At 43.5% G+C, this 26,814-nt stretch overlaps 2 protein-coding genes across 10 annotated transcripts in view; one reads left to right on the top strand and one right to left on the bottom strand.

Moving 5' to 3' along the window:
- LOC118507913 (D-beta-hydroxybutyrate dehydrogenase, mitochondrial-like) overlaps positions 1–26,814 on the bottom strand; it is a 47,174-nt gene that overhangs the window by 15,975 nt on the left and 4,385 nt on the right. The gene's annotated exons all lie outside the window — the stretch shown is intronic.
- LOC118507914 (elongation of very long chain fatty acids protein-like) lies at positions 729–26,814 on the top strand. 4 transcript variants are annotated; one of them, XM_036047214.1, is made up of 8 exons: positions 729–980; positions 20,065–20,342; positions 20,434–20,624; positions 21,776–21,856; positions 21,969–22,131; positions 25,373–25,461; positions 25,545–25,592; positions 25,832–26,814. In XM_036047214.1, the coding sequence occupies exons 2-8, from the start codon at positions 20,264–20,266 to the stop codon at positions 26,120–26,122; spliced, it is 942 nt and encodes a 313-aa protein (XP_035903107.1). In that variant the 5' UTR covers positions 729–980; positions 20,065–20,263; the 3' UTR covers positions 26,123–26,814. The 4 variants fall into 4 exon arrangements, with proteins under 4 accessions (XP_035903107.1, XP_035903108.1, XP_035903109.1 ...); XM_036047215.1 differs by having other exon boundaries at positions 729–984; XM_036047216.1 differs by having other exon boundaries at positions 739–838.

Here is a 26,814-nt window from a genome sequence, read left to right as displayed (position 1 = left end):
CAAACAAAGATGATGATGTTGATAAAAAGTGTGCAAAATTTGATTTGGCGTGTAATTAAAGCAACAGTTCTTCGGCACAAGTGAACAAGTGTACTATGCCCAGCCAGTATCGAAGGTTCCCGATGGCGACATTGAATGAATAAATATTTAAATAAAGCATCAAGCCTTCCGTGGTGCTCTGAATAGTCGAGGTCAGCCTGTATGCCTTTATGACGCTGATGCTGCAGGTGAACATTGACATTACTTTCCCCCGAGATGGTCGAGAAAGATCTTTTTACTTGTTTAATTCGTTTCAGGTCGAATTGATTCAATCTGCGCTTGGGACTTGCTCATTGTTTTGACTTATTTTAGTCTTTAACTTCAAGGAGACAGCAATCAGGAAGCTGTAAATCGAATGTTACAACCCATCACATTTTATTTTTGACGAATCCTTGGGTTCCCCCCACCGTTGGTTGTGGAGGGTTTGCAAGCAGTGCAAGGGCAAGGATGCTGAGGATTTAATTCACAAGGGCAGATAAACGAAAAAAAAAAACTAGAGAACTCTGCTTTCAAAATTCCTTCAACCCGGCCGTACAACCTTCCCGGTGAACGGAAGGTGTTGTCGACCACTGTTGCGGTTTGTGTACTCGCAAGTTGTAACCGCGCGTACAGGCGCGTTTACCCGCTTGAAGGGTGATGTCTCGTGCACACGGTCGTGGGTTTCGATCGCGGGTTGTGTGCGATCGCGTCAAGTTAGTTTGCACCCGACTGTCCAGGAGAACAGACAATCCGTTCGGAACCGACTGGCTGACTGCAGAGTGTTTCGACACTAGTGTGGCTGTTGAGTCCCAGTGCTAGAGCAAGTACACTTTCTACCATCAAGAAACCCCACTTTCGATGTAAAAGCTATCATAAGTCACACTGGAAAGTGTGAGTGTGTGTGTGTGTTTTCAAGTGCATCAAGTGGCTATCGGCAGGAACGATTTCTACGTGCTGGATATGCAAGTATTAGATGTTAATATACCATTGTGAGCTAGAGCTGTAATGCATCGATACTTTGATCCATGTTTCTGGAGTCTTCTATATTGTAATATTCATTTCCATTGAAACCCGAAAACGATAATTCAAATGGTGCTCATTGTTGAAGTGTGTTCGTAAACGCATCTCAATTAATTCTAGTATCCCGGTTCGATGCAAATTGGCACTCGAGTCGAAGTGGAGTACGTCCAGTAATGTAAATCGATCATTTATCTGAATGAAAAATTCATCCACAACATTCTAGAGTCTGGAAATCAGTTGTTTGAAAAATCTTTTTGTATTGTATAATCATGTGTGTGAAAGTGGGTTTGATATAACTTAGAATTCCTTGAACTTTTAAAATTTAATACTCTTGGAGCCTTCGAGCCTAAACATCAAAAAGAATCTCTTAGTTCAATTTAATACTTGGTGTTTCATTGGAGCTTAGTTTTTATTTTTTTTGTAAAAGTTTTCTTTAAAACACGGTTTGATTGTAGCTGGGCTTACTGTAGTTTTGAAGTAGACAATATATCTCTATTTAATGGTGATATTGCCCTGGCTCAGGATTACCTTAGGAGGGTCCGGTCTTCACACGACAAGACCGGGGTTCAAATTTCATCCAGACCGTTCCGCCATAGTGGGGATTGATTATCCAACTACGTGGCATCTCTTAAGTCTTGTCATTTATTATTTACTCGGCATGACTACGTAGGTCGTTAAGCCTAGAAGCAGATGATTGCCCTAGTTCAATAGGGCGAGAGGTATTATTCTACAACTAAGCTCGAATCTACAATTACCTTACATCAGCGATTGTTGACATAAAATGGGAATTTCATCTCTTAGAAAACCCCCATTTTACAAACGCCCTTAAAAAGCTTCCCGATTCCGATGAAGCTTCGCGATTCGCGACAGTTCCGTTACTCCGCTCTCCGATACGTCACACCGTTTATTTTTTGTTTTTACATCACACAGCATGTACGCAGTGCACGAGGTAAAGAAGTTATTCAACCGGCACATGCATGCATTCTTGGCCCGTGGTCACCGCACACTGTCCCATAATCACAAACCGATAATTACCACTGAACGGAACTGTCATCAGGTAATCACAGGCTCTCGTGGACTGGATGAAGATGCTTGTTCACAATTTTTCCCACCCGGTTCCGTCCCAAGTGGTGGGTGGTTTTTCGCTGTTTACATTTAAGCGATGTTGCCCTTTAGAACCGCCTCGGTACGGTTAGTCGAGCCTTGGGGTGGTGTTGGTATGGTTCGCCGCTTTGCGTCGCAAGTCGCTGAATGGCGTCATCGAGCCCTTGAAGGGTTCGCAAGGGATGCGAACGGTGTGCAGTTGATGACACACTGTCTCGGGGCAGTTAGACACATAATTCCTATGATTAAGCTGGGCTAGGACAGTGTACGTATGGTGGCAGGCGCGATCGATCGCATGTGCTTTGAATCCGGTCGGAAAGCCCAATATTGACGCGATAACCTTGAGGGAAGCGTGGTCCAATAGTGTTCCCATTGTTGTTCCAGGTCTCCACCAACCTTCAAATACCATCGGGCGTAGTCTGGGCGTAGTTGTAGAGAAACTATCCCATTTTCCTTTTCTTGAAGTTTCTACGTCAATCGCGGAAAACCATTCACCTCAGCAAGCAAACGTAACGTGAAAAACCAAAAACTTGCTCCACCGCTTTATCGCACAGTTCGATCGTTCCGAGACGTGGATGACCCCCATAGCGAATCTGGTATGATTTGCGTAAAACCGGACCGGCAAAATTTGCAATGTCACTGGCGTTTCGATCGGTCGATCACCGGATAAGATTCTTCCAAATTGAAGGGAATTCCAAGCGAAATTTAGCACGGTAGAAGGTAAATTTGTGCGTATTGGGTAGGCACGTTTCAGGTTTGTTGTTTACGGTGCCGAGGGCAATGGTTTCGCACAGCAGTTATTGATTTTCGTTATCAAATGATCGTTAAATCGTGCTCGTGTAGTTACGTCCGTATGGGCAAGGTTTTAGTATCTAGTATAGTTTTGGTTTATTCCTCGCCTTTGGCTCTACCATATGGATAGAAGGGAAGACTTGCTCCTCTACAGCCTGACTGCCCTTAACGAACGCTGACCAGTAATAACAAAACCAGTTATCTTAAAGTAAATTTTCAAATTTAAATCACGTTCACAGGAACAAAATCAGCGAACAATTTATAGCTATGAACAGCCAACACCCAACTTCACAGCAATAAAATGAAGGGTCTCAATTTCAGACGTGAGACTGACTGTAAACCCCCACTGGCAGATAGCTTCTTTGAGTCTGGGAATGTGTAAATCTATATGCAAAACAGCCAGCGTCCCAAATTTACATCAAGAATTAGCAGCTGCGATTGGAGGATGCTGATGGAAAGTCAAATCGAGAAAGGAAGGCTAACGCATTAGAAAGCCCATCAATTGATGAACCTTCCGTTCGATAGTCCTGAGGACCCTGAATCGGACTACGAAAGAATTTTCTACTAAAACCTAATTTATGGACGAATCGGTCTCGCATGTGTATCTTATTAACAAGGGATATTGGCTAAAACCGGTTTAAAGTTGAACGCTGTCTAGGCCCGTTTGGTCAGGAGTGAAATTGCCTTAGTTTTATCTAGCCAAACTAAAGCCCATGCTATAGGAGTGTGTAGCTAATAATTAAATTCTTCGTACCGTTATATTCAAATGTGCGGAATATTTGATGTTTGTGCCGGAATGAGTTCAATGGCGAAGAAAACGAAAAGAACTTTGAACAACACACACATTTTAAGTGGAGTTTCAAATTCATACAAAAACCTTCCATTAACATACATTCGACTGGAGGGAAATTCAGTCAATGTCGTTTACAGAGAGCATTGATATGGCGTAGATTTACCGTTTCAACGACGCGAATGAAACTGTTTCTATTCTTAGCTGAGAGATATTACGCCGAGAGGCGAATTAATTTAGGCTTTTGCTAGATAATATTCAAACACACTGCCGAAGTTGCAGTATCCGGTTTCGAACAGATAGTACAATCGCCGCTTTAAAGTTGCGCAAGATCGCATTTGAAATAAGCCGAACTTGTGACTGGTGACTGTTGACGAACATGACGACCGAAAATGCACTCACGATCGACCTCTGGATGAACTTTCTAATTGAAAGCTACTCAGATAAGCAATTCCATTGGGATGGAATCTTATCCTGCAGTGCCCTTGTGGGGAAAATGGAAAGCTCTCTTACAACAATTAAGAAAACACAGAGGAAATTAACATGTTGCAGTATGTTTGAAGGCATGACCTACAAATGGCGGGGATGTTGATAAGCGAAGGGACGGTCAGTTTCCGAAAACAACACAAAAAAAAAGCTAAGACGACTAAAGTATTTTGAAACCGTTCCTAAACCCGTCAACGAGTCATACACCACAGCCAGTGACGATGCACGCAGCGTCCAAGTTTTAACAAGGAAACCTATCAAGCAAAACAGCTAACCAGCGACTAACGCCACAACATTTTTTTTCTCCTCGACCCTCGAGTGCTTATGTAATGTTGCCAGTTGACGACCTGTTGCCCATGTTTGGAGCTGGTACAGCTGGCGAGAGAGAAATGATTTGCCGGTGCACGAGCATGGTGGTGATCTTTGGGCAAGCGTTTTTATAGGCAAAGTTTCGACGACATGTCTAGGGCAGGAAGTGATCACTAGCGTTCGGTGTGAACTATCGGGATGTTAGTCGCGTTGAAAGACGATGAAGCAGGTTACTTGCAACTGAGAGTATTGAGTGATCAGATTTGCTTTCGATCGATTGATACGACGAGATAGTGGGATTTTTGCTCAATCGATTGATGGCGTGGTCTGGGATCAATATTTGTGCTAATGAATCGGTTGAAGATCAGGGTTAATTGATGGGCGTTGAAACAAAAACAGGGCGTCGATGGAAAAGTGAAGGTTATATTGCACGTTGGGTAAGTAAAAATGATGAGGTTAATTAGATTGACCCATAGGAGATTGAAAGGAGGGCGGTTAATAACCTGTTGCAACCATCGACGATCGTGATGAAGTTGCAGGAATGTTGAACTTTATCAAATTTTGTTGGTTATATTACTACAGAAAGAATCTATAGGGGCGGTGGTTGTGGCACCTGCACCGATCTTCACACGACAGGTCCGGGGTTCAAGTCCCATCCTAACCATTCCCTCGTAGAGAGAACTGACAATCGAACTACGCGATGTCATTAAGTCAAATAAGCCAGAAATGGCAGGCATGACCAAGGAGGTCGTTAGGCGTAGAAGAGAGAGAGATAGAGAGAGAGAGAGAGAGAAAGAGAGAAAAAGAAAGATATTCAATTACGATAATTATGTGGTTGAACAAACATAATTCTATATTTTTGAAAGAAAAAGCTTGTCATGGAAGTAAGCTTCGGTATCCCGACCCTAGATGAGAAAAAAAAAATCTTGTTGGTTGTTTAAATAGTTACAAAAAAATAATTCTAGGTTTTTTATACAAGCTCTTAAGAGATCTGCCCTCTTCATAGTAAACAATCTCCGGTAGCTTCTTAGACCTTTGCTCTCTCTCTTGGATTTTCCAGGTTCGATGACATTTACGGCAATTCTCCAAATGCATGGGAAGCTGACAAAGCAAAATCGATCTTACATTCTTTGCACTAAGCTTTCTCTGTTGTTGTATGATTTTAGTGAGATGCTAATAGACGCTCCTTCCAGAGTTTCGTTTGTCATGCAATTTAGCACCTCTAAAGGTGACATGATGGGTTGCTTTTTTTTTCTTTTTATTACAGAAGAATAAAAGACGCTATGAAAAACAATAATCCTTAACCTTACCGTGAGTAAGCAAAAAAATACCCAGAATATCAGTAATGTAATGTGTAAAATGCACTAAGGGAGTTCATTCCTGGTAGGAACTCATGTTAATAGCGTTAAGCTTTGTATATTAAGACCGGAAAGAGGTGAAGAAACAAAAATCAGTGCCCACAGCCAGTAATCCCTGTAACACGATCCTCGGCCAGCACGATGATAAAGTTTGCAATAAAAATATGAGCGGCGTAAAGACAATGTCTGCAAAGTAAATGGTAGAAGCAATTTTCTTTAACACCCAGTTTACGGGCCATAACGGCCGCCATCATTTCCGGGGCAACATTCTAGCTCCGAGCCAAACACTTGCGTCGTGATCGACACTACTTTCGGTGATGTTCCCCGTCCGTTCAGAACCGTTGGCCGACTTGTGCGACCTTCAATCCGGAAGAGACTCTCGCGTGGTGGACGCAATTTGGGCAGTCTAGCCGGTCGGTCAGAAAACCGATCGCTGCGGACGGGTTCGTATCGTACGGTGCATCGTACTGCCCGGCAAACCGGTTGACCCTGGTGGCGTCAGTGACAGTAGGGTTTTGCGATGCTCAGGCCGAAAGCTCTGAGCCGGCACGGATCGAGCTGGTCAAATCAGCCCGTAATGCGGCTGCACCGGCGGAAGAATGAATGAATTTAAAGTAACATAAAACCTCGCAGAATTCACGACGGCATGCAACTTTGCCGGAAATCAATGTAAATGTGTCCCAAGCCGTCTGGGGTGCGATTCGTTGGACGGGTTAGACATCTTGCATTGAGCGCAAATGTATTCAGCCAGCCGATAGTCGTTAGGCGTACGGAATAAGCATTTCCATTTTTGCAGCTCACTCTTGTGTTGGTGAGCTGTTCCGCAGGTCTTGGAGGTGTGCTGCGGGTCAAAATTTTCCCACCGCTTTGTTTATCTTTTCCAACGTCCGTGCCGCACTTGAACCGAGTAAGTGGCGCCAATCAATAATGATAAGTGATCATACGAAAAAAATCACTCATAAACCCATACGGCGAGAGGAATGAAAGAAGATGGAATGTTATGATCGGTACCTTTAAACAATCCGGCAACCGTTTGGTCCCGCATGCATTGCATCCCACTTGTAATGTTTGTTTACACGGGGTTTTTGTGCTTGGAGCCGTCGGTCGGTTTGTTTAACCGATTGGTTGGGAGGTTTTTTCTTCTGTCGTCGTTTTCCCCTGTTTTTGTCCAATTTTTCTCCCTCAATTGTAACCCGCTCGAATCGATTGTTTGCGCGTTGTTTGGTGTTTGATGGGAGCTCGGTACAGGGGCTCGGGCGTCAGGGCAGTTGCTTCCCACGCGACTTCACACATCGGCACACGTCGACTTAATTGCGGCTCTCAATGCTCAACTGCGGGTGATTTCTTGTGCAAACGAGTGAGCTAAACGAGCATGGGTTTGTTGTGGCCTGTTGTAAGCATGGGAGCAGGCAGTGGTAGTTGAAAGATTTGTCGGCAATTTAATGGTTCCATTACTAATGACTTTATGTTGTGCGTTTTTTATTATTAGACAATAAATGGTATATTGCAGTCGAGGCGGAGAGATACTGTACTGCGAGACAAATTGACGCCAGTTTTGAAGTTGCTGTAAGGCTATGTTCCAGTGGACAAAAACTCTTACTTACTTACACGTTCCCAATTTTGACCAGGACTTAATCTTTAGAAATTTAGAAGTCGTTAATTTAAAAAAGTTGTTTTTTTTGTCCAGAAATTCAGAAAACTGATTACTTTTCTGCAATATTCTAGACCAATACACTGAGCGAAAGATAAATAGCTCCCCCGTTTTTGCAACTTGGGGGAAAAAAAACTTGCAACCTTACTAGCAGCATCAATATTCCAACGCATATCAGAATCGGGTTCTTCACGAAGATCTTGCAACAAAATATTGCCATCCAGGTTGAACATATTTTCTTCCAAAATGTTCCACATGTTTCTAGTCATCGAGGTTAGTAGTCGAGGAGTTCTGCTTCCTTGGCACGATCGTAACTTCGGACAACATCGTAAGCAGTGAAATCCGGAGGCGCATTGTGCAGGGAATCCTGTCTACTAAGGACTCCACAAGCTCCTGAGATCCAGAAGACTCCTACAACGTACAAAATATGCCATATATCGCACACTGATAGGGCCGGTAGACCTTTACGGGCACGAGTCGTGGACCATGCTGGCGGAGGACTCCAATGCACTCGTCATTTTCGAGCGGCGAGTGCTACGGACTATCTTTGGCGGCGTTTGCGAGCAGGGCGTGTGGAGAAGGAGAATGAATCACGAGCTAGCTGAGCTCTTTGGCGATGCAGTCATCCTGACGGTTGCCAAAGCCGGAAGGATACACTGGTTAGGGCACGTGATGAGGATGCCATACTCATGCCCTACCAGGAAGGTGCTCGCTAGCGACCCGTTCGGCACGAGACGTAGAGGAGCACAGCGAGTCAGACCTGATAGAGATCGGATGCAGCCGGGGGTAGAGGAGTGCAGCTATGGAGCTACCGAGTCTCCTGGAAACGGATTGGATACCAGACCTTGTCTCTTAGACGTGCTCCATAGGAGCAGGCCAAGACAGAAGAAGAAGAAGAAGAAGAAGAAGTTTGAGCAATATTGAACCGATTCGAGTTATGCCACTCTTTGAGGTTTGACTGATCGAAACTCCAACTCGTGTGATGATTGCTTGAAAGAATAAGCTGCACATGTCTTATGGTCACTTGACCACTTGACTTGCAATTCTTCACGATTTGAGGATGCTAATAGCTTCTGGTTCACTCATTTTCTAAAATTATCCACTTATGCTGCACTCCTCGCGTATCACACGTCCTACCGCATTGCTAGGCATTTTTCAAGAAGTGTATGTTTTTGCCATGTGATTGAAAAATATTATTAACGATATCTGATGAAAAGATGCCTTTTTAAAGGTTTGTTCAGAAAACTTATGCTTCCTTCAGGACTTATTATTACTATTATTTCGAAATGGGCGAGAAAAAGAAGGATAGGTCCAAAATAGGTTGTTTTAACATTCTAAACTGAAAATAGAGGAATTGAGAAGTAAAGTCATAGTCAGATGAAAAGATACAACACAAACATAATCATCTGTATGTTATTCAGCATGAAATTAAATGTTTGATTGAAATACAGAAATAAGGAAACGGAACAAACAAACGTTTCCCAAAAATCAATAACATGATTTCGTTTATCATTTTTTAACTAATTAATTTATTCCATCTTTTTATTTGTTTATTATTCTAATTTCTCATCCGCCCTAATTTTTGTCTCTTTCATCACCTGAATTCTTGTCCGTGATGAGCCAACTCATGGTGATTGATTAAACTAATATGTGTTTTTTTGTTGTTGCCTTCACCAAAATCAAAATCCGGTTTAATCCCGGACCAGACGGTCCGGTCTGTTTGCTCAACGTGCCAATTTCAATTAAGGGAATTGATTTGTTTGCCAACATATGGGCTGTTCGCGGCATTGTTCTTCGCGGCGGTAAGAGTATTACGGGCAAAATTTCGAGCTTCCGGACGTTTGCTTTGCGATGATGCGATTCTGGATGGTGATGATGATGACGATGATGATGATGATGAAATGTAATCATACAAATTGTGCGTCACCCATGAGGCTAATTAGAAGTTAATACATGTTACACCCAACGGCCGGCCGTTGCACCGAAACTGCGTCAATTTAGGCGTGCGCGGCCAGACGGTAGTGATTTTTGATAGTTCTATGCGAAACCAAGAAATACTCCGATGGGGAGGGTGCATTTGGTGGCGATGAGTGTGTTTGTGTGTGTGCTAATGATGGAATGAAACAGTTTTTCGAGCGGAACTAATGATAAATGGAACAAAATTAACTGCCAGCATATGGAATAAGCTCATTTGAAAGTATGATAAAGTGGGCTTTAGTTTTCGAAATTTGGATATTGTGGATACAGCTAATTTAAGCTGGGATTCTTCTAGAACTTTGAGTTTGATGCATTTCGAAATAAGCTACTTATCGTTGCGGTAGACCATGCCAACACGATTTGAATGTATTTCAATTAAAAAGACTTATGCTTCTTCTTGGTCAAACGATTTCTTTGGTCATGCCTGTCAATTCTGGAATCACTCGACGAGGAGTGACGGTCCGGATGGGATTTAAATCCCGACGCAGGCGTTTGAAGATCGGCGTCGCAGTTGCCTCTGCCATTGGACATCTTCTAAATAAAACAGAGGAGTATTGATAATTTCTGATAAATTGTTAAAGGTAGATAAATGTTAAAATACATTGCCAATCGATCATCAAACAATCGAACGTTTGCACCAACTGTGACTTTTGCACCGTAAACCCGCAATTTGGTATCGAGAATCACAAAATGACATATCGAACTTTGAATCGGTTATACTAAATGTGTTATTTGGATGGTTCGTTTTGGTCAGTAAAATTGTATTTTTACTATTACATTGGTAATTTAAATTAATTATATTAATTATATCAGTAAAACATTAAATTTAAAAAAAACTTAATAACTACTGTGTTTTGGATTAAACGTATTTGTAAACAAAAGTTCCCGTTGAAGAAAAACAATCAGCAAGAAATGTCCGCAATGCCATAGGTAGAAATCTATAATTTCCTCAGAAACCAGAACGAAGAATAATTCTGTTTCTGAAGACTATGACTTGCACAAAACGCAGACAAAAACATTTCGAAAGCGTGGAAAGCATCTCTGACGACACAAGAAATTTGACAATTATTTTGCCGCTTATTCGTCTGAAAGGTCGCTTGTGCGTGGATAATTTATTGCAATGACGCATGTTTAAACCAGAAGATCCATGGTTCGAATGCTGTTCGAAGATCGCTTTTATTTGCTCGCACCAAACATCCGCATCGATCGTACACCTGAATGAAGTGATCTTTGTAATGTTGGATCTTCGATCGATTCGTTCCCGCCAACGGATAGGATGCGTAGGAAGGTTCGATGTTTACTTGTTCCCTGTAACACCCGGAACGATTAGAATGAGAGTTGGGAAACCGGTCCATAAGCTCGGCCAGCTAAACCTGTTTGAGAGCATCTTCGGGATGGTTTCAACAATCACCACTCAAAAAAAAGGGTCTCTTTGTTTATCTTCGTTCATAAGTCAACTACCGTTTAATTGATTTTGACCATGAAAGCAATTCACATGGTCATATACGGAGAAAGGAAAAAAAACCTCCAAATAACTATCATCAAATAATTGTAACCGGTCGCGTGCCAAAGCCAAGGTACTGGCACTGAGAGTACCAGCATGGCTGCATAAGCCACCAACGGCAGGGGCTCGATCGAATGGCATATTTTCGTTTTCTTTTGACAGTTGAGGGCATTCCCCTCTATCCCAAAACTGGACACCTGTGTCTGTTCCCTTCGCATACAGCTATCCGGAGTAGGGGAATTTATCTTCTGCTTATGGGACACCCTCAGGGTGTGTGAAAGTTTTGCAGCATTGGACGCGGCCTGACGTGGATTGGTCGACTGGAGAGACCTCCGTCGCGATTCCGTAATCCGGTGCGGCAACAGAGTGTTGGGCCGCGGTACCGGTACGCAAGACGGGAAACTGGGTGTTTGCGTGATGCTTCGTTTTTGGAGTCACTGTGACTAAAGGCCCGATCGTTACATCACTGCTAGCGAGATGAGAAGTCGGACCATGGCTTCGAAATGGGCACACGCGCATAATATAGCGGGCTCGTGTGCGCGCGTGTGTGTGTGCGTCCGACCGTTTGCATCGGTAAGCGTGAATGTTCAGTCGAGAGTGAAATGCGACTCCAAGAAATCCCCAATCATCTACCGAAGATGTGGAGCATGGAACCGGTGTGTACATGAAAATCAAGTACACGCATCTCACGGTCACTTACGGTGCCGTGCCTGTGTGTGCCAAGACTTGCGGTGGTGCTCAGGAACTTGAATATGTAGTTGGCGAGCGACCTTGAAACAAGGTTTGCTTTTCTCCTTTCGCGTGAAGGTCGCACAGCCGAACGATTACCGCGTTTCCGAGCAATTGAAGGTTGCACTGCATCGCGTACCGATATCGAGCCGCACCGGTACGGTTAAGGTCAGGTTTTGGAGTTTGTTGATCAGACGGGCATCGATCGATCAAGATCAAGCGCAACCAAACGCACTTGGATTTACTGTGGCGATGTGGCGCGCCGTAAGTAGACGTTATGCAAATAACGCACCCCGAGAAATTGCATGATATTAAAACCGCCGGCCCTGGATGGGCTCGACAGAACCTTTCCGGCTGGTGGTAACTCAAAACCATTGCAGATGCCGGCGGAATGACGTCAAACCGTCGTGCAATATATCTCGCGCCGACTAGCGCAGCATCAGAGCGGGTGACATTACAAACATGGCGGCACCGGGATTGCGCGGCTGATGGAAATATTTATTATCTAACGCGTAACGCCTTCCGTAAGCTCGCCCTGAAGGACATCCGTTCGACTGGCTGGGGGCAATCGCGTATATGCGCATATAAAGTGTGGCGATATTGAATTGCGATTGCCTGGGCTGGCCTGGTGGTGCACACGCAGTCACGAGCACCACGAGCGAGTACCATCTTCCCGGGCTGGCCGGATTGCCGGCGATTGACAGTATGCTTGGCAAATAATTCGATTCTCACTTCTGCGACAAGCGATTGTGTGCCTGTCCATCAGCAGCAGGGCTTACGTTGAAAGGGATTGGTCCACGGGCGCTACATCCTATTTCGCAGCCGCTCGCCAGCATCACTGCTGCAGTCATCTCAAGCTATTTGAAGGGTGATTAATTGTTTTTCAGCGCATCAATTAATGTGATCTTCAAGCTTTTTTTTTCAGTTGTTGAAGATCTTGAAGCTCAGATGTTTGTATAATTGATCAATGTTAAAGTTTTTAACCACATTTGATGTCTTACAAACTTGAGTGATGAATTAGAAATTCTGAAGTATTTTAACCTCAAGCTAAACACATCCAACTAAATGATTGCATCTTGTCAAGAAGATAGGAGGGTCTAATCTGTCCTACACAAACGAAGTCTCCATTAAATAATTTCCTAAATAGGATGCAAGCCAAGCTCTCATGGGATACACCGTCCACGGTTATCTCAGAGCCTTCGTTACTTCATGCAAATGTTGATATGTCTCCCAAAACCTTGTTAGCCCTTCAAGGACAAACAGATGACTTGTCACTGGACCAGATTAGGCAATGGTTAAGGGCTGTGGGGTGTAAGAAATATAGTTATTAGCAAACGCAATGAAATTCAGACGCCTGCAAGCAACTGTATCTATTTAACGATGGCCTAGTAACGCGATTGCCAAAAGAGAACAACCCTTTAAATAACATTCGTCTCGCACCATTGTGAACTTTTGGAGGTTTAATTTTACTTTCATCTGCGCTTACGGCAACGCGCCACGCCTGACCACCCAGCTGGATCTTTCACTGCTCTTCACAGCGCAGACCCTGACACGTGTGGGTAAAATGTAGATCAAATAGGCTTCCGTCACGATTTAAACCCGAGATTGAGTTTTAGAAAGCATTGTTCAGTGGGACAGTTTTTCACCACCGTCTTCGGCATCCTCCTCCTCCTCCCCGGGCGCCTATTACCCCAAACACTTACTAAACCCACCCTTAAACTCGATCGCCAGCCGCTGCGCTCGCGTGCTTCAGTGATCGTGGACGCGTAACACGCACACTGACGGCCGGACTCTGCTTACCAGAGCCGCAGAGCAGTGTCTCACCTCAGACACCTTACGCAATGCTCATTAATTACCTTCTCGTATCTGGCTGTAGCTTTTTGTTGTCTTCCTCCTCATTTTAAACCACAACACCGTCCACAAGCTGATGGACGAATGAAAGACAACCGTGCCAGAGACGCGTGAAGTCGAGGGAATTAGAAGAAATGCTAACCCAAAAGGGTCGTAGGGAGCAAAAACGAGTGGGAACTCGCCACAACCGCACCGCACCGCATGAATAAATGGGTGGAAATTAAATTTTCGTACTGTGGCACAATGCAGCTCGTTGGCTGGCAATGGAAGCTGTGAGACACGACGGAGTCACTGGACGGGTGTACACAGCCTTTACAAGGTCGTTTGAAAATAGATACAGCCCTTGTTGCACATTCCGCCGTGAAGTGTTTTCCAGATGAATTAAATTCTTTGCATTAATATAGCTTTTCAAAATGCATTTGAGGCAGTATCAGGAGAGTGCTTAAGGCAAAAGACAATGTTTAAAGACTGTTAATGTTATAGCAATCTTTTCCATTGTCTTTAGAAACAGAAGCAAAAATGTTAGGGAAAAAAGTGCAAACTTGCAGACTAATTACAGCTGTCGACTAGATAAATAATTAAGGTTAGTTAATATTAGTATTAGTACCGAGGTGACAGCGGCACCAGACTTCTCCCGGCAGGACCGGGCCTCAAATCCCATCCAGACCACCTCTCCACCCTGACGAGACCTTTCGAAGGTATAGTGACAAAGGAGAAGCAGAATTACTAGCATGAACTTGAGAGATATCAACATCAAACAATATTTTTCATTGAACAACAAATAAACATACATTATGTTGATTTTAATATGGTACTTGTGAAACATTCAATGCTATATTCATTAAAAGGAATATTCAAATTAATTTACATAAATTTTCGATAGACGATAATTTTAACAATATTTCCAAAGGATTCTTGACGTCCACGGACTAGAAGAGATCTAAAACGGACAAAGGGGTCTTAATGCATGGTTAGGCACCTAAAGAAGAATGTGTGAGAGAAAGAATGGCTCATCAGTTATACTGAGCAGTAATCTCACGATGATAAAAATAAGTCCTCAACTAAATGTTTGAGGTCATAGTGGCCTGACCATACTTGAGATGTAATCATGGGACAGTAACTTTGAAAGGGTCGTCCGATGGCCGAGGCACAACATACGACAGCACCGGGAATCAAATATCATCCAAAACGCCTCAACGTGCACCAGACTGACTATCCAACTACGGAAAAATAAGGTAACAGGAAGCCAGAAATGGCAGAATGAGACCTAGCGAGGTTGTAGTGCCAACACAGAAAAAGAAGCAGAACAACTTAAAGTTCAGGCATACTCCCAAATCGAGATCCAAAAACCTTTTAATCAACAATTTTAAATGTCTGAGGACGTTTCTCATTATCCTGTTGCAAATGCTATAGGATTTTGGATAGGAATGATTCTGGAAATGCTACAAAATTTGTCAAGAGGAACAAGGTTTGTAGACACAGACAGATATTTGTACAGTTATAGGACTTATTAATAGGTAGTGTCATTAACACTGACAGTGGAAAGCAAAGGGTCTAAAATATGACCCTTGTAGACTTATGATGAACACACAAATCTTGAGAGAGCTGAGCAGTGAGTCTGGACATCATTTGGACATGGAGATAGCCGTCAAAAGCAGCATTTAAGTCATCCAGATAGTGCGCTTAAAGATCATCAGTATTCCTTTTAACTGCATCACAGAAGCTACAATAAGATATCGCCAAACGCGCGTTCTTTTTCATTGGTGCTAATTTTAAAATAATTTAAATTAGCTGGTGTGAAGTTTGAAACTCTTCATCATTATTTTATGTTTGCTTTGATATGTGTGATGAAACTTTCTGTTTCCAGTTTCATTTCCAAATTCCCCAACTTTTAAAAGTTGGTTTGACATATGCAAAAAAGGGTGCAGCTATCGCTGAACATCAAGCGCATACGATTAGAAAATCATTTCGCTATCATTCGAACGGTTCACGTAACGTAGCTCTTTTTGCCAATCCGTTCCAATCGCATATCGTTATAAGTTTACGCACAGATATGCTTCTACTCCTAGATCATCATCCAAAATAAGGACGTGCCAATTTTTCGGGTGATCCTCTTTTTTGTTGGGTAAAATATTGAGTATCGATTTATGGCGTTGGCCCGTCTAGCCGCGAATCTGGTGAACCGGTTCACACTCGCTAAACTTTGCTTCCAAATCGGTTTGAAAATGCAAATAGGACCTTCAGCCACCGCTGCAGCATGGGTTTTTGTGGCATACTTTTGGCAGATTTGTTAAATGAGTTTATTGGCAGGCGAAGATGATGTGATATGATTGGTTAGATTGCATTTAGCAACCGATCGACAGCCTACTCGTGACGACGTAAAATTAGTTTCACATTCTATGTTGTTGTTGCTTCCGAAAGCGCAAGAATCGTAACTGACCTACCCCGACAGAATGAGGCTGAACCGCTATTTGGAAGGGTTCTAATAACGCTACCAGATGGAATGGCGCTTGCATGAGAGTATGATCGAAAAGATAGGCAGACTAATCAACCGATCATAAACGGTGTGCTTTGCATGCATGCAAGCAAGAAGCGTGAAATTGTTATTGCAAGGAGAACCGTACGCTTCGTTTGATTCTTTGTCGTGATGGTGAGCTTGCGCAGGTGATCGTCGACAGCTTGTTCATTAATCGTCGGGTAATGGAAAAACAAAAAGAGCTGCCCAGTTCGCTCGGTCCGGTGCTGCACTTAGTGGGAGAGCTAGATGGAGCTCTAATACTCGCGTACTTGCTGCGGGCGAAGTTGTCTGCCGATTTCACAACACATCCTTCGAAGGCTGTGTCGATTGATGGAGATGTTGTAATAAAATAAAATATTTTTCTCTCCTACACACCAGTATCGCAATAACCGTCCATAAGAAATCTTGCAGCCTTTTCTTGTACCACAGCAGTAACAAGAGATCACTAGCTGAGACTAGCTGAGGATTTAAATGCAACTCCACCCTCCTTGTACGAAACAAGTTAGACTTGGGTCCATGGTTTCAAGTCATCCTTCCACGCGAAACGGAAGATGTAACCAGCGACGGACGTGGTTTGGGTGTATGTTTTGTTTCTATAATCGACCTACTGGCGCGTCGTAGGCAAGACACACCAGAATGTATCGAGGGCAATTCATCGGCTGGTGACTATTTGAACTTTGCAGCGTCGAACGGTTTGAAACATGCATCGAATGCACTTTCGTCACCGCCGACGGTGCGGGTCAGTACGGGTTGTTGAACCGTGGCTGGCAGTTGCAGGCTAGCGGCCGTTGTGGACGAGGCCAACTGTATCATAACGATATTGGCAGCTTTGTTTGTTTGCAGATGTTAGGCGTGGAGTGGTATTTATCATAACCTTCCGAAGAAGCAGACCTTGAACGATACTGCTCGTGCACGGTATACCGGTACGGGATATTTAAATATCGCTTGAGGCGATTGACACAAATGTTGATGTTATATGTGTTTTGATGTGGTTTGATCGAAATGTGTGTGATCAATAATACATCAAATCAAAAGTTAAAATCGTTTAGCCTAATTACAATTTTAGGGTTGTATTTTAGTGCTTAATTTTTAATGCTTGATTTTAGGGTTGTAGCTTGCAAGTGCTTAACAAAAGAAAAATCAAAAAATGTCCATGAAAGCAATAAGGCCAAGCCATCCTTAGTGAATAAAAATATATCCATGATCATTTTGCCAAAAATGAACAGTAATAAGGAGTTAGGGATTAACCAGTTACGAAATATATGAAAAGTAGAAAGAGAGGTTGCCCAACACTGTATACTAATTTTTTTTTTAACTTTCAGATAAGATAAATAGATTTATTTTATTGTATGATACATTTTTTTCAATATATTCATGAGAATGACAAAAAAGAGGAATCGTTTCGCTGAAAATTGGCATCATAACCTCAGCTATACAATTCAAAAAACAATCTTATGCTATCGTTCATCACTGTATAATGATTGACTAGACTTATTTATACCCTGTAGCCGGATAGTCAGTTCTTGGTAAGGGGGAACGATCATTATACGTTTTGATACCTGGTCCTGTCATTCGAAGATATGTTGTTTTTTGCCTAAATCGCTAGAAATAATTTTTAAAATTAGACACAAGGCCTGTAGACAATGATATGGATAACACAAAGTATGCATAAAACATCAAAAAGATGGATTATGCGTCTAATTTGAAGGCAGCATACCACAAGCAGAGATAAGATTCATAAGACATACACACTCATAGATACCCTGAAGAAGCGTTTTCACACAATATTATGAATATGCTTCGAAGGCAACACAAGTTCATAAATGCCGTGCAACCTTCCGAAGGCTGTTCGAGTCGAGCGTTAAACAAATGTCCTCCTGACTGTTTGGTTTGGTTGACGCGACCTGCCCGCCGACACGCACACCATGTGGATAGCATTGAGATAACCAAGCGGGTGAATTGAATTTGAGATCTAATTTACACTTCCACAGGTTGCTGGCTCGGCAAATGGAAGGGAGCTTAGAAGAAACAGTAGATCATGGGAGGAAAAAAACATCTACACCGAGAAACAAATCAATCGAAACGAAACCTGTTTATCAATGAGTAAGAAAACATGCCAACCTCCGTTGATCGTACCGTGCGTGGTAGCGGCTAATCAGCGTTCTGATTGTCAGCTGAAGGAATTGTTAATCCGAGTTGGCTTGCTCGAGGTTAAAGTTTCCCCTAGTCAACCTAGACAACCTTTCGCCCGATAGACTCAAGATATATTAATAGAAACTGGAACTGGAGGTACTGTCACCGGAGGACAGTACGTCTGGCCTTACGCAACTATGGGGCGTCTTAGTACAAGCACACCAACCAGAAAACATCGGTATGGCGTGGGCATGGGAGAAATTTCTCAAACGCCATGAATTAAAAGACTCACGACAAAATATCCTTCGCACGGGTCCTCAATGACATCGGTTGTTTTGTCGCGTGGAAAGTGAAACCTGCTGGTCAGCTGATCAGTTGTTATGCCAAAACTCTAAGTCATGTTTGGGCTGGGCTGAACTCCACGGCGAACCGACGACGCACCAGATAGCGCATTCCGGTTCTGCGCAAAAGGGTTGAACATCGCAATGGGATGTTCTGCGATTCAACTCTCAGACACTCGCACGAGCACTCGGATGCAGACGACCTCACCCAAGCAGAAGTGGGCCTGCGCGTGGACCAGGTCGCGACCTTCAAAAACTGGTGTCGCATATTACCGTAGCAGCCAGCACAGGGGAGGGTCACTCCTTATGTAATGGCCGCTACTTGCTCTTGTGCGGCTGTGTATATTGTATGCGTCCCCGGATGATAGAAACTGCTCAGCTCCAACTACTCCAACTACAGCAGATGGAGAAGAAGATTGACCTCTTTTAGCGTGGCCATATAGTGTGTGTGTTATCCTCGACACGGTATCGTTCAGGGTGGCGTTGCAGAACGACAACAGCAAGCCACGAATGGGAAGTCCGACCATGTCCCTAGTCACCCTGTCGGAAGATAATGGACAATGGGCGCCCCGGAGCAGTAGGGAGAAGTCGCTGCGTCGATCGGTTTCGGCTGATCGGTCCGCTTTTATCATACGCGGCAACGCAGCGCCGATCCACTGCCCTACTCCGTCGGCAGCCTCCAGCCTAGCGGCGGGACAAGTTTCGTACGAACCCACCCCTAAGTCTGCACGTTGATTAACTGCAGGCCAAATGGCACCGTGCGGGTCTGACGGTGTGGATTTTGCCGGTTCGTCGTTTACGCCACTGTTGCGGTCTTTTGTCTGCCGTCTCGCTTTGGCGGCGCGAAAATCATTCCCCTTCGCGTTCGTTCGACGCGTGCTGGTGTGTGTGGGCAGGCCTGCTCGTGACAGGCTAGTAGGGGAAGGAAGACTCTTCGCAGCCCGACGCACAAGGCAGTACAGTCGAGGAAGGTAACGTTGGGGTGGGGTTTTCGGTAGTTTTTGGTGGTTCGTCGGTTCCACTGCAGTCAGGCTCATCCAGTTTTCGCTTCAGAGTTTTTGGCTCCGGTTCGCCTGCGCTACACGCCGATTAGGGTTTTAGACTGCTTGCTGGAGCTTCTCCGGGGGTTGTCGCCGAAAGACGATCAGTTCGATTCGGACACGCGCACGGAACAGGTGTGGCAGGACTTCGACAGTGCCTGCTGCTGCTTCGATAAAGCCCTGACGCGATCACAAGTGGTAATCATTTCGAGATTTTACGTTTTGTTTTGTTCTTCCGCGGGCTATTCCGATTGTTTTGGATCGAGCAAGATACGCGATTATACGATTGTGAGAGTGCGAGATCGAGGCGGTCGATCCCGTGGAACGATATTCTTCTTAAACGGCTCAGCTGCGTGCTTTAAGCTAGTTTTTACAAAACAAAAGATAGCATCAGTGTGATTAGAAATAGCACTTACTTATTTAAATTCGTTCTCGTTTTACAGATTTTCTCTCTGCCAGAGAAGAAAAAACAAAAGATTCAGAAATAGTCAACCCGTTCTCTGCTCTGTCGTCTCAGCGTCGAAAAGAGCATCTAGTGAGGAAGTTTTAAAAGCAAGCTGATTAAGATAACGATTCCGTCAGTGTACGTGCAACGTGGTGATTGTGCATAGAAAACAGCGCAGAGAATCCAGCATCACCAAAATGAATCCCGACGTCATAAGTGAACCGACCAGCAACGGTATCCTGGACCGTGTGGTGAAATTTTTCGTTGATAATCAAGGTGCGTGTGTGTGTTTGTGTGCGATATGTTGTGCATGGATGATTCCAAGTCGTAATTGTGTGTCCCGTTGTTCCCCCTTTCCCCATTGTAGATGAGCGCACCAAGGAGTGGTTCCTGTCCGGATCGATCACCCCCCTGATCATGATCCTCGTGACGTACCTGTACTTCTGCCTGTACGCTGGTCCTCGCTATATGGCGAAGCGAAAGCCCTTCAAGCTGGAGAATGTGCTGATTGCGTACAACGCGGTGCAGGTGCTGCTCAGCATTGTGCTAGTGTACGAAGTGAGTGACTCTTCCCGTTGGTTTGTAGTCAGAACGCTGTGGACAACTTCAAAGTAACAGCAGAGCAACCGAAATCCCCTACTCCAGTGAGAAATGAACCCTTGAACGAATGAACGAGCTTAGCGAAAGTTGGCCGATCGGTTTACCATATCCCGTCCAACCGGGACTTAGTATTTTGTTTTTATGTAATCGGTGTTGAAATATTGGCCAATCACTTGTGAAAACGTTTCACCGCAACAACGCGCAGTGGCGTCATCGATTCCTTCGTCTAACCGAATTCCTAACCGAAAAAAAAAACAAGAGTGGCGCTCGTTGGCTTCCAATTCCAACCAGCTCTACACCCCTATCAGCAATAGTAGAGCTGGATGTAGAGCCGTTGTAGTGTGCCGAGTATACAAGCTATCCCAGCAAAACGGAACGGATTAAAATGTAGCTTAAATTTGTCGATCGATCTAGTAGGGAGGGGGCGAAACGCTATGATCAGGAAGTTAAATATAGATTTGTTTGTCTCTTGGTGATGAGTGCTAACGGCCGTCCTTGTTATGATTTTCCAAAACAGAGGCAACGAAGACGACCGATCAACTATAGAGGCATCGAAGGCAAGAAAAACCGAGATCAAGTTTATGTAAATGAATATCTGATGTGAGTTTTTTGCGGTCTGGAAGAAAGATGGTACACGCATACACGCGCAGAGTATGGTATGCAGAATGAATCACGGGAATCGTTCGAAGATTGTATGGCTTACATGAGGTTCCTTTTTTATTACTTTTTGGTTGGGTGGGTGAGCTATTGTCGATAAAACAACTCAGCCGTAGCACAAAACAGATGCCATAAATTCGGTCAAAATTAAACCAACAGTGGAAAGGGACAAATGATCGTACGGAGGCAGTGTTTTATTGGTCAAATAATGCTGAGTGTTTGACATTTTTATATGCTTCAATGCAACTGAAGTTATCTTAGGTGACCTGAAGTAATGATTGATTGGTTTGTCTGACAACTAACGCTTTCAGCTGACCAGTAAGACCGATCAATGACGGTTTGAAGATAAAGTTCATTCGTTTGAGTAATTCTGAAGGGAGATTTTCGATTGCTCCATATTTAGGTAAAATATTTCTAGGAAGCGTTATTAATACATTTCTTTCTTTCTCCAGGGAATTGAAGGCGGTTGGAGGAAACATTACAATTACTCCTGCCAACCCGTGGACTACAGCCGGAACCCGGTAGCAATGAGGGTATGTATCCTGCTCCTGCACCACTGCCAGACCACAACAACTCGTCTAAAGACAAACTGCATTCTAACCTTCAAACTTCCACCTTCGTGTGTTCTGGTTTCTCATCTTCCAGATGGCTCGTGCCGTTTGGATGTACTACATGTGCAAGGTCGTGGAGCTGCTCGACACGGTGTTCTTTGTACTGCGGAAGAAACAGAACCAGGTTTCGTTCCTGCACGTCTACCACCACACCCTGATGCCGGTCTGTGGCTTCATTGGCGTCAAGTACTTTGCCGGTAAGTGTCGTTTCGTAGAACATATGCTACGTGCAAACGGTGCCAGTAAACATACCATGCCGGCGGTTGATGCTCTCCTCCTAGAGGTGTGCTCAATCTTCCTGGTACAAGGTTACGAGGTGGAAGCGGTCAGCGTTAACCTTATCCTCAACCTTAGCCAAACCCCCTTCGCTGAATGCAGTTTTTTTCGCGTCAAAGTGTGAAAAGCAAACAGTAGCGAAAACTGCTAACATAAAAACGCTATAAACTGTGGCAAATGTTTAGGATGTTTCATAGAAATTCCAAACACAAACACACCGAAGCTAGATGGCGCGTCCTTCCTCTGGTGACCAGTTGGTTGGTGGGAATCGGAGGAAAAATTTGACGGCCAACATGGTGTTATCGTGCTAATTGTTGTCTCATCTGGTTGGAGATTCGCTCGGATGCATTGACTCCTTGTGTGAATTAAGTGAATCTTTAAAAAACCGGCGTTCCCGTGGCCTTTTCTTTTTCTCCTTGGAAGAAGCTGCTTCACGCATGACGGACGGGTAGTAGGTTATTTTAATGTCAATTCTCATGGCTTAAGATATTCATCCTGCTACTATTTTACGTCAGAATGACCAGCCCCCCAAAAATCAAACGAAAAACAAAGATGAACAATGTACCTGACCTCAACTATTCATCTCACTGTTGAGGAATGAATAATGGATTTGGTTCCAAAACTCAATAATTAGCTTCTGGTACAGGCAATGTGATTGTATGTAGCGGCAATGTGGCAATTAGCTCACCGATTAGCTCACCACTTTCGTGCCACCAATGCCAACCAGTGAGTACAGTTTAATTCAGTTTATCGGCATCTTGCTGGGAAATACGACGTAACCGATTGGATCATTATTTTGGCTTCCACTAGTGTTAAGTTTCGTCACCCACGGAGTCACAACACAGTCACACAACAATTTCAAGAGTTACTTTAATTTAATCAGGTGCATTTTAATGGTCATCTTTACTGGTTGAGACTTTTTTAATTGCTTGTAGTACAAGTGTAGCTAAAGCTAAATCGTGGAGGAAATCTGACGAAAATCTGTACTGTGATTGCAAATTTAGCTATTGAACATGCTGATGGAATCATGCAGAATAAGGCATTTTAAATATCGTAGCATTGAGGTTATGATGCTGATATTTAAAGATATGATTTCACTTTTTTGTAAAATTTAGTTTAAGATGCTGGGAAACCGATCCTTCCATCGGACCAATTGAGATGTCGATTCTGAGTATCTTGTTGACATTTTCATGAACGTATGGCCTGTAATAAGCTTATTTTAAAATGACACTATTCATTAAATTTATAATTCGAAGAATCATATTTTATAAAATTGGGCTTTAACTTTAACACAGTGCTACCTTGTTTACAAAAAAAAATTTCTTTGTGTTTCAATTGATTTAACTATTTTGACTGTTTTTTTGTTCGTTCTCAGTGATTTGTTAGTTTTCAAACAGAATCAAAAATGATAAAAATAAAAATGTTAAGATGTTCAGGATACTTTTACCAACATTTGTTTTGATTCTACCTAGAAGCAACGAAAGCAGTAGTTTGAAAATTGGATGTTCAAGTGGTCCTAATCAATTGCAGTAAAGGAAATTAAATTTGAACGAAGTCACGTCTTCACAAAATGCTAGCAAAATAACAGATTGAGAATGTGTTTGAAACAAATTGGTTTATTAATTTCAATAATCTATCTTTTTTTTAATTTAAAATCGTCAGATACTTTTATTCTTATTCTTATTCTTCTTTATTCAAATTGTTTGCCTCAAGGGCTTTACAAAGTCAATTTATCTTATAACTAAACATACATGACACACAAGGAGGATATAGGGAGCAGACAGAGATGGCTAGTGAGGAAAAGAAAAACAGATTTTAGGATAAAGAAGACAAAAGACGGGAGCGGAAACAATTAATGGAGATATTGTGGTCAAACAGATCACCAACCGAATTGAATGCTAGTAACGCGCGCATCCATGGATCGCTCTGGGAAAACAAACTAACGATGCTCAGGTGCTCAGTCAGGTGCTTTTACTCGAACAGGTATTTTGAAGAGGATGCAACAAGAGATAAATTGTACACTTTTAAGCTTGTCAAGACGTTATCAGTTTTGATTAAATTAATGTATTTCTAAGAAAATGCATGTAAACGAGTGTGAACATTTAAGAATTCGGCTTGTCCCATTATACACATGGCTGCAGTTTGATTGATAGACAAATACTATCAGTAAATTAATCAACTCTAGATTGACTGCATCTTTCATCACCACGTGTCACTGCAAAGCGTTACGAGCGAGAAACGGCGGTTCAGTTACATAAAACTCGGTGTTCAGCAAGCTTTCTTTCCCAAAAGCCAGGCAGCAACCCGGCAGTTTCGGTCACCTCTAGTCAATAATGCAACACGCTCGATAGCAGCGTTACAGCTGACAGGATCAGATCCGTTGCTTAACGCCAAAAACGACCAACTAAGCCTACAAACGCTGCTTAAGTCAGGGCGCCACAACGCAACGCGCGATTGCAAATCTAGTGGCTGCTTACGTTAGTTCGCCGATCGAATCACAAAAATAAAATCCTCCCATCGACCTTCCCATCGCTCTGAACGTTTCGTGCGATGGGTGATTAGGCGAGCAGATGAATGATCGCCGAGAGGAAAAGTCCGCCAAGGGGCGAAATCAAACGCCATCGAGGGGTTTTTGTGGAAATAAAACAAAGCCCGGACAGTTTCAGTCCGTGGTGCTGTGGCCGTGGTTTGAGAGTCCCCACCATTTGTTTACGAATTTTTAACCTCACACCACCAGCAAACAACTGATGAGGTAGCATGAGACAAACGAACGTCACACGTTTTGGATGGACGAGCTTGAGGTTGAGAATAATCTAATAAATGAACTGGAAGTTTCTTCTTTGTCTTGAGCTCTCAACTCCATTGGAATATGTTATTTATGTTCCGAGCTGTCGAGGCCTAATTCGAAAGGAATGTTGTGAATGATCGTACAAACATTTTATTATCACGCCAAACCATGGGCTGTGCAGGCTGAAATGGTACGTCGTGGCTAAAGCAAAAACAAGTCACAGAAAAATCGCTCAGAACATTAACCGTTTCCGGGATGTTATGAAGAAGCAAAGCAACGAATGTCGTCCGCCCTTTTTGCCTTTAAAGTCATAAATTTTGTCTAAAGTTCTTAACACAAATGTTTCGTCTGCTTCAAATGTCCACTTTTCGCAGGGGGTCACGGTACGCTGTTGGGCGTCATCAACTCGTTCATCCATGTCTGCATGTACGCGTACTACATGTTGGCCGCTATGGGCCCTAAGGTAACTATTTGCAGCCATTTGTACACTTCTATCGGAACGGCAGCGTATTGGCAAAACTTAACAAACTTCCGTCTATTCAACAGGTTCAAAAGTATCTGTGGTGGAAGCGTTATCTGACTGTGATGCAGATCGTAAGTAGTGTCCGATTCTAGGTCAAAAGAATTTTGTTTCGAATGTTTATGCCCCATTATGAAGAAACCTCAGAAGTCATTATCCGAATATGGTATTCCGGTTAGACTTTCACCTTAAACGGGCTAACACTCGAAACAGGTTCTCTCGTTGACCGAGGTGGCACTGACTGACGTCATTAGCGGCCAAAAATTCTAACGAAATTTCTGCATTCTTCTTGTTGCACATCTCACCCGGGCAGGTCCAGTTCATTATCGTGTTCTTCCACACCGTGCAAGTGCAGTTCCAGCCAACCTGTGGCTATCCGAAATCGATCGCCGCCCTGCTCACACTGAACGCCGGCCTGTTCATCTACATGTTCAGCTCGTTCTACGTGCACTCGTACATCCGCAAATCAAACTCGGCCTCGAAGCGTATCGCAAAGACCGGCGAGGAGAACAACAACCAGTTGGAGTGCAAACCAAAGGACGCCGTCGAGGCGAACACGCGGTCGGCCGTCGAGGCGACGGGCGAGGTTAAGAAGGACCTGTAGGCTAGTTTATGTACGTAACAATAATCTCTCTTCCTCTTACGCGCGAGGGTTGCCCGCTTGCACTGTTCGAAGGCGTAACGTAAAGCTGATGACGATGAAGAGCATTCGGGAAGGCAAAAAAGCTGTAGGAATCCAAAGAATGATGGAGGACACGGTGATGAGGGCTATCGCAAAATTAACTGATACTGATATCCCGCCCCAGCCTAATTCGGCAGGCTCCAGAATGCTCACAGGAGTTTGCTAGAGTGTAGGGCCAAAAAAAAACAACACATCACCAACTCGGGATAAACAGTAGTCGGATGCAAATATCTTTAAGGAAGTTAATCAGAGCACAAACACCGTCACACTTACGCAAACACGATCACTCCATCACGGTCCATGCCTTTCATGATCTCAAGATCTTGATGCGAACCCTTCAACGAGCTGGCGCCACAGAACAACCAAGTCCGAACCGTACTTCAGCAGCTTAAGCCTCCGAACATGGGTTGCACTTCCATTGCGTTTACAGTGTGTGCTTGGGTACTAGTAGTAGCGTTGGTCGTATCGAAGCCTCCATTCAAACCGAAGTTTAGTCCTTCTGGGAGCAGTGTATTGTTTTTTGTATACTATGTTTAGCTAAAACCGACGCGTGCGATGTACATTTTTTTGCTAGATTATTTAATTTAAAAATAAAACGGAAATGAGAAACGGTA

Source organism: Anopheles stephensi, chromosome 2 (assembly GCF_013141755.1).
Source record: "Anopheles stephensi strain Indian chromosome 2, UCI_ANSTEP_V1.0, whole genome shotgun sequence".
NCBI classification, from domain to species: domain Eukaryota; kingdom Metazoa; phylum Arthropoda; class Insecta; order Diptera; family Culicidae; genus Anopheles; species Anopheles stephensi.
This window is presented reverse-complemented; position numbering and strand designations above follow the sequence as displayed.

Excerpts from the sequence above, each read along its gene's own strand:
- LOC118507914 (XM_036047214.1), top strand. The coding sequence starts at position 20,264 with ATGAATCCCGACGTCATAAGTGAACCGACCAGCAACGGTATCCTGGAC. Across the intron at positions 20,625-21,775 it reads GCATTGTGCTAGTGTACGAA|GGAATTGAAGGCGGTTGGAG; the intron begins GTGAGTGACTCT and ends TTCTTTCTCCAG. Across the intron at positions 25,593-25,831 it reads ATCTGACTGTGATGCAGATC|GTCCAGTTCATTATCGTGTT; the intron begins GTAAGTAGTGTC and ends TCACCCGGGCAG.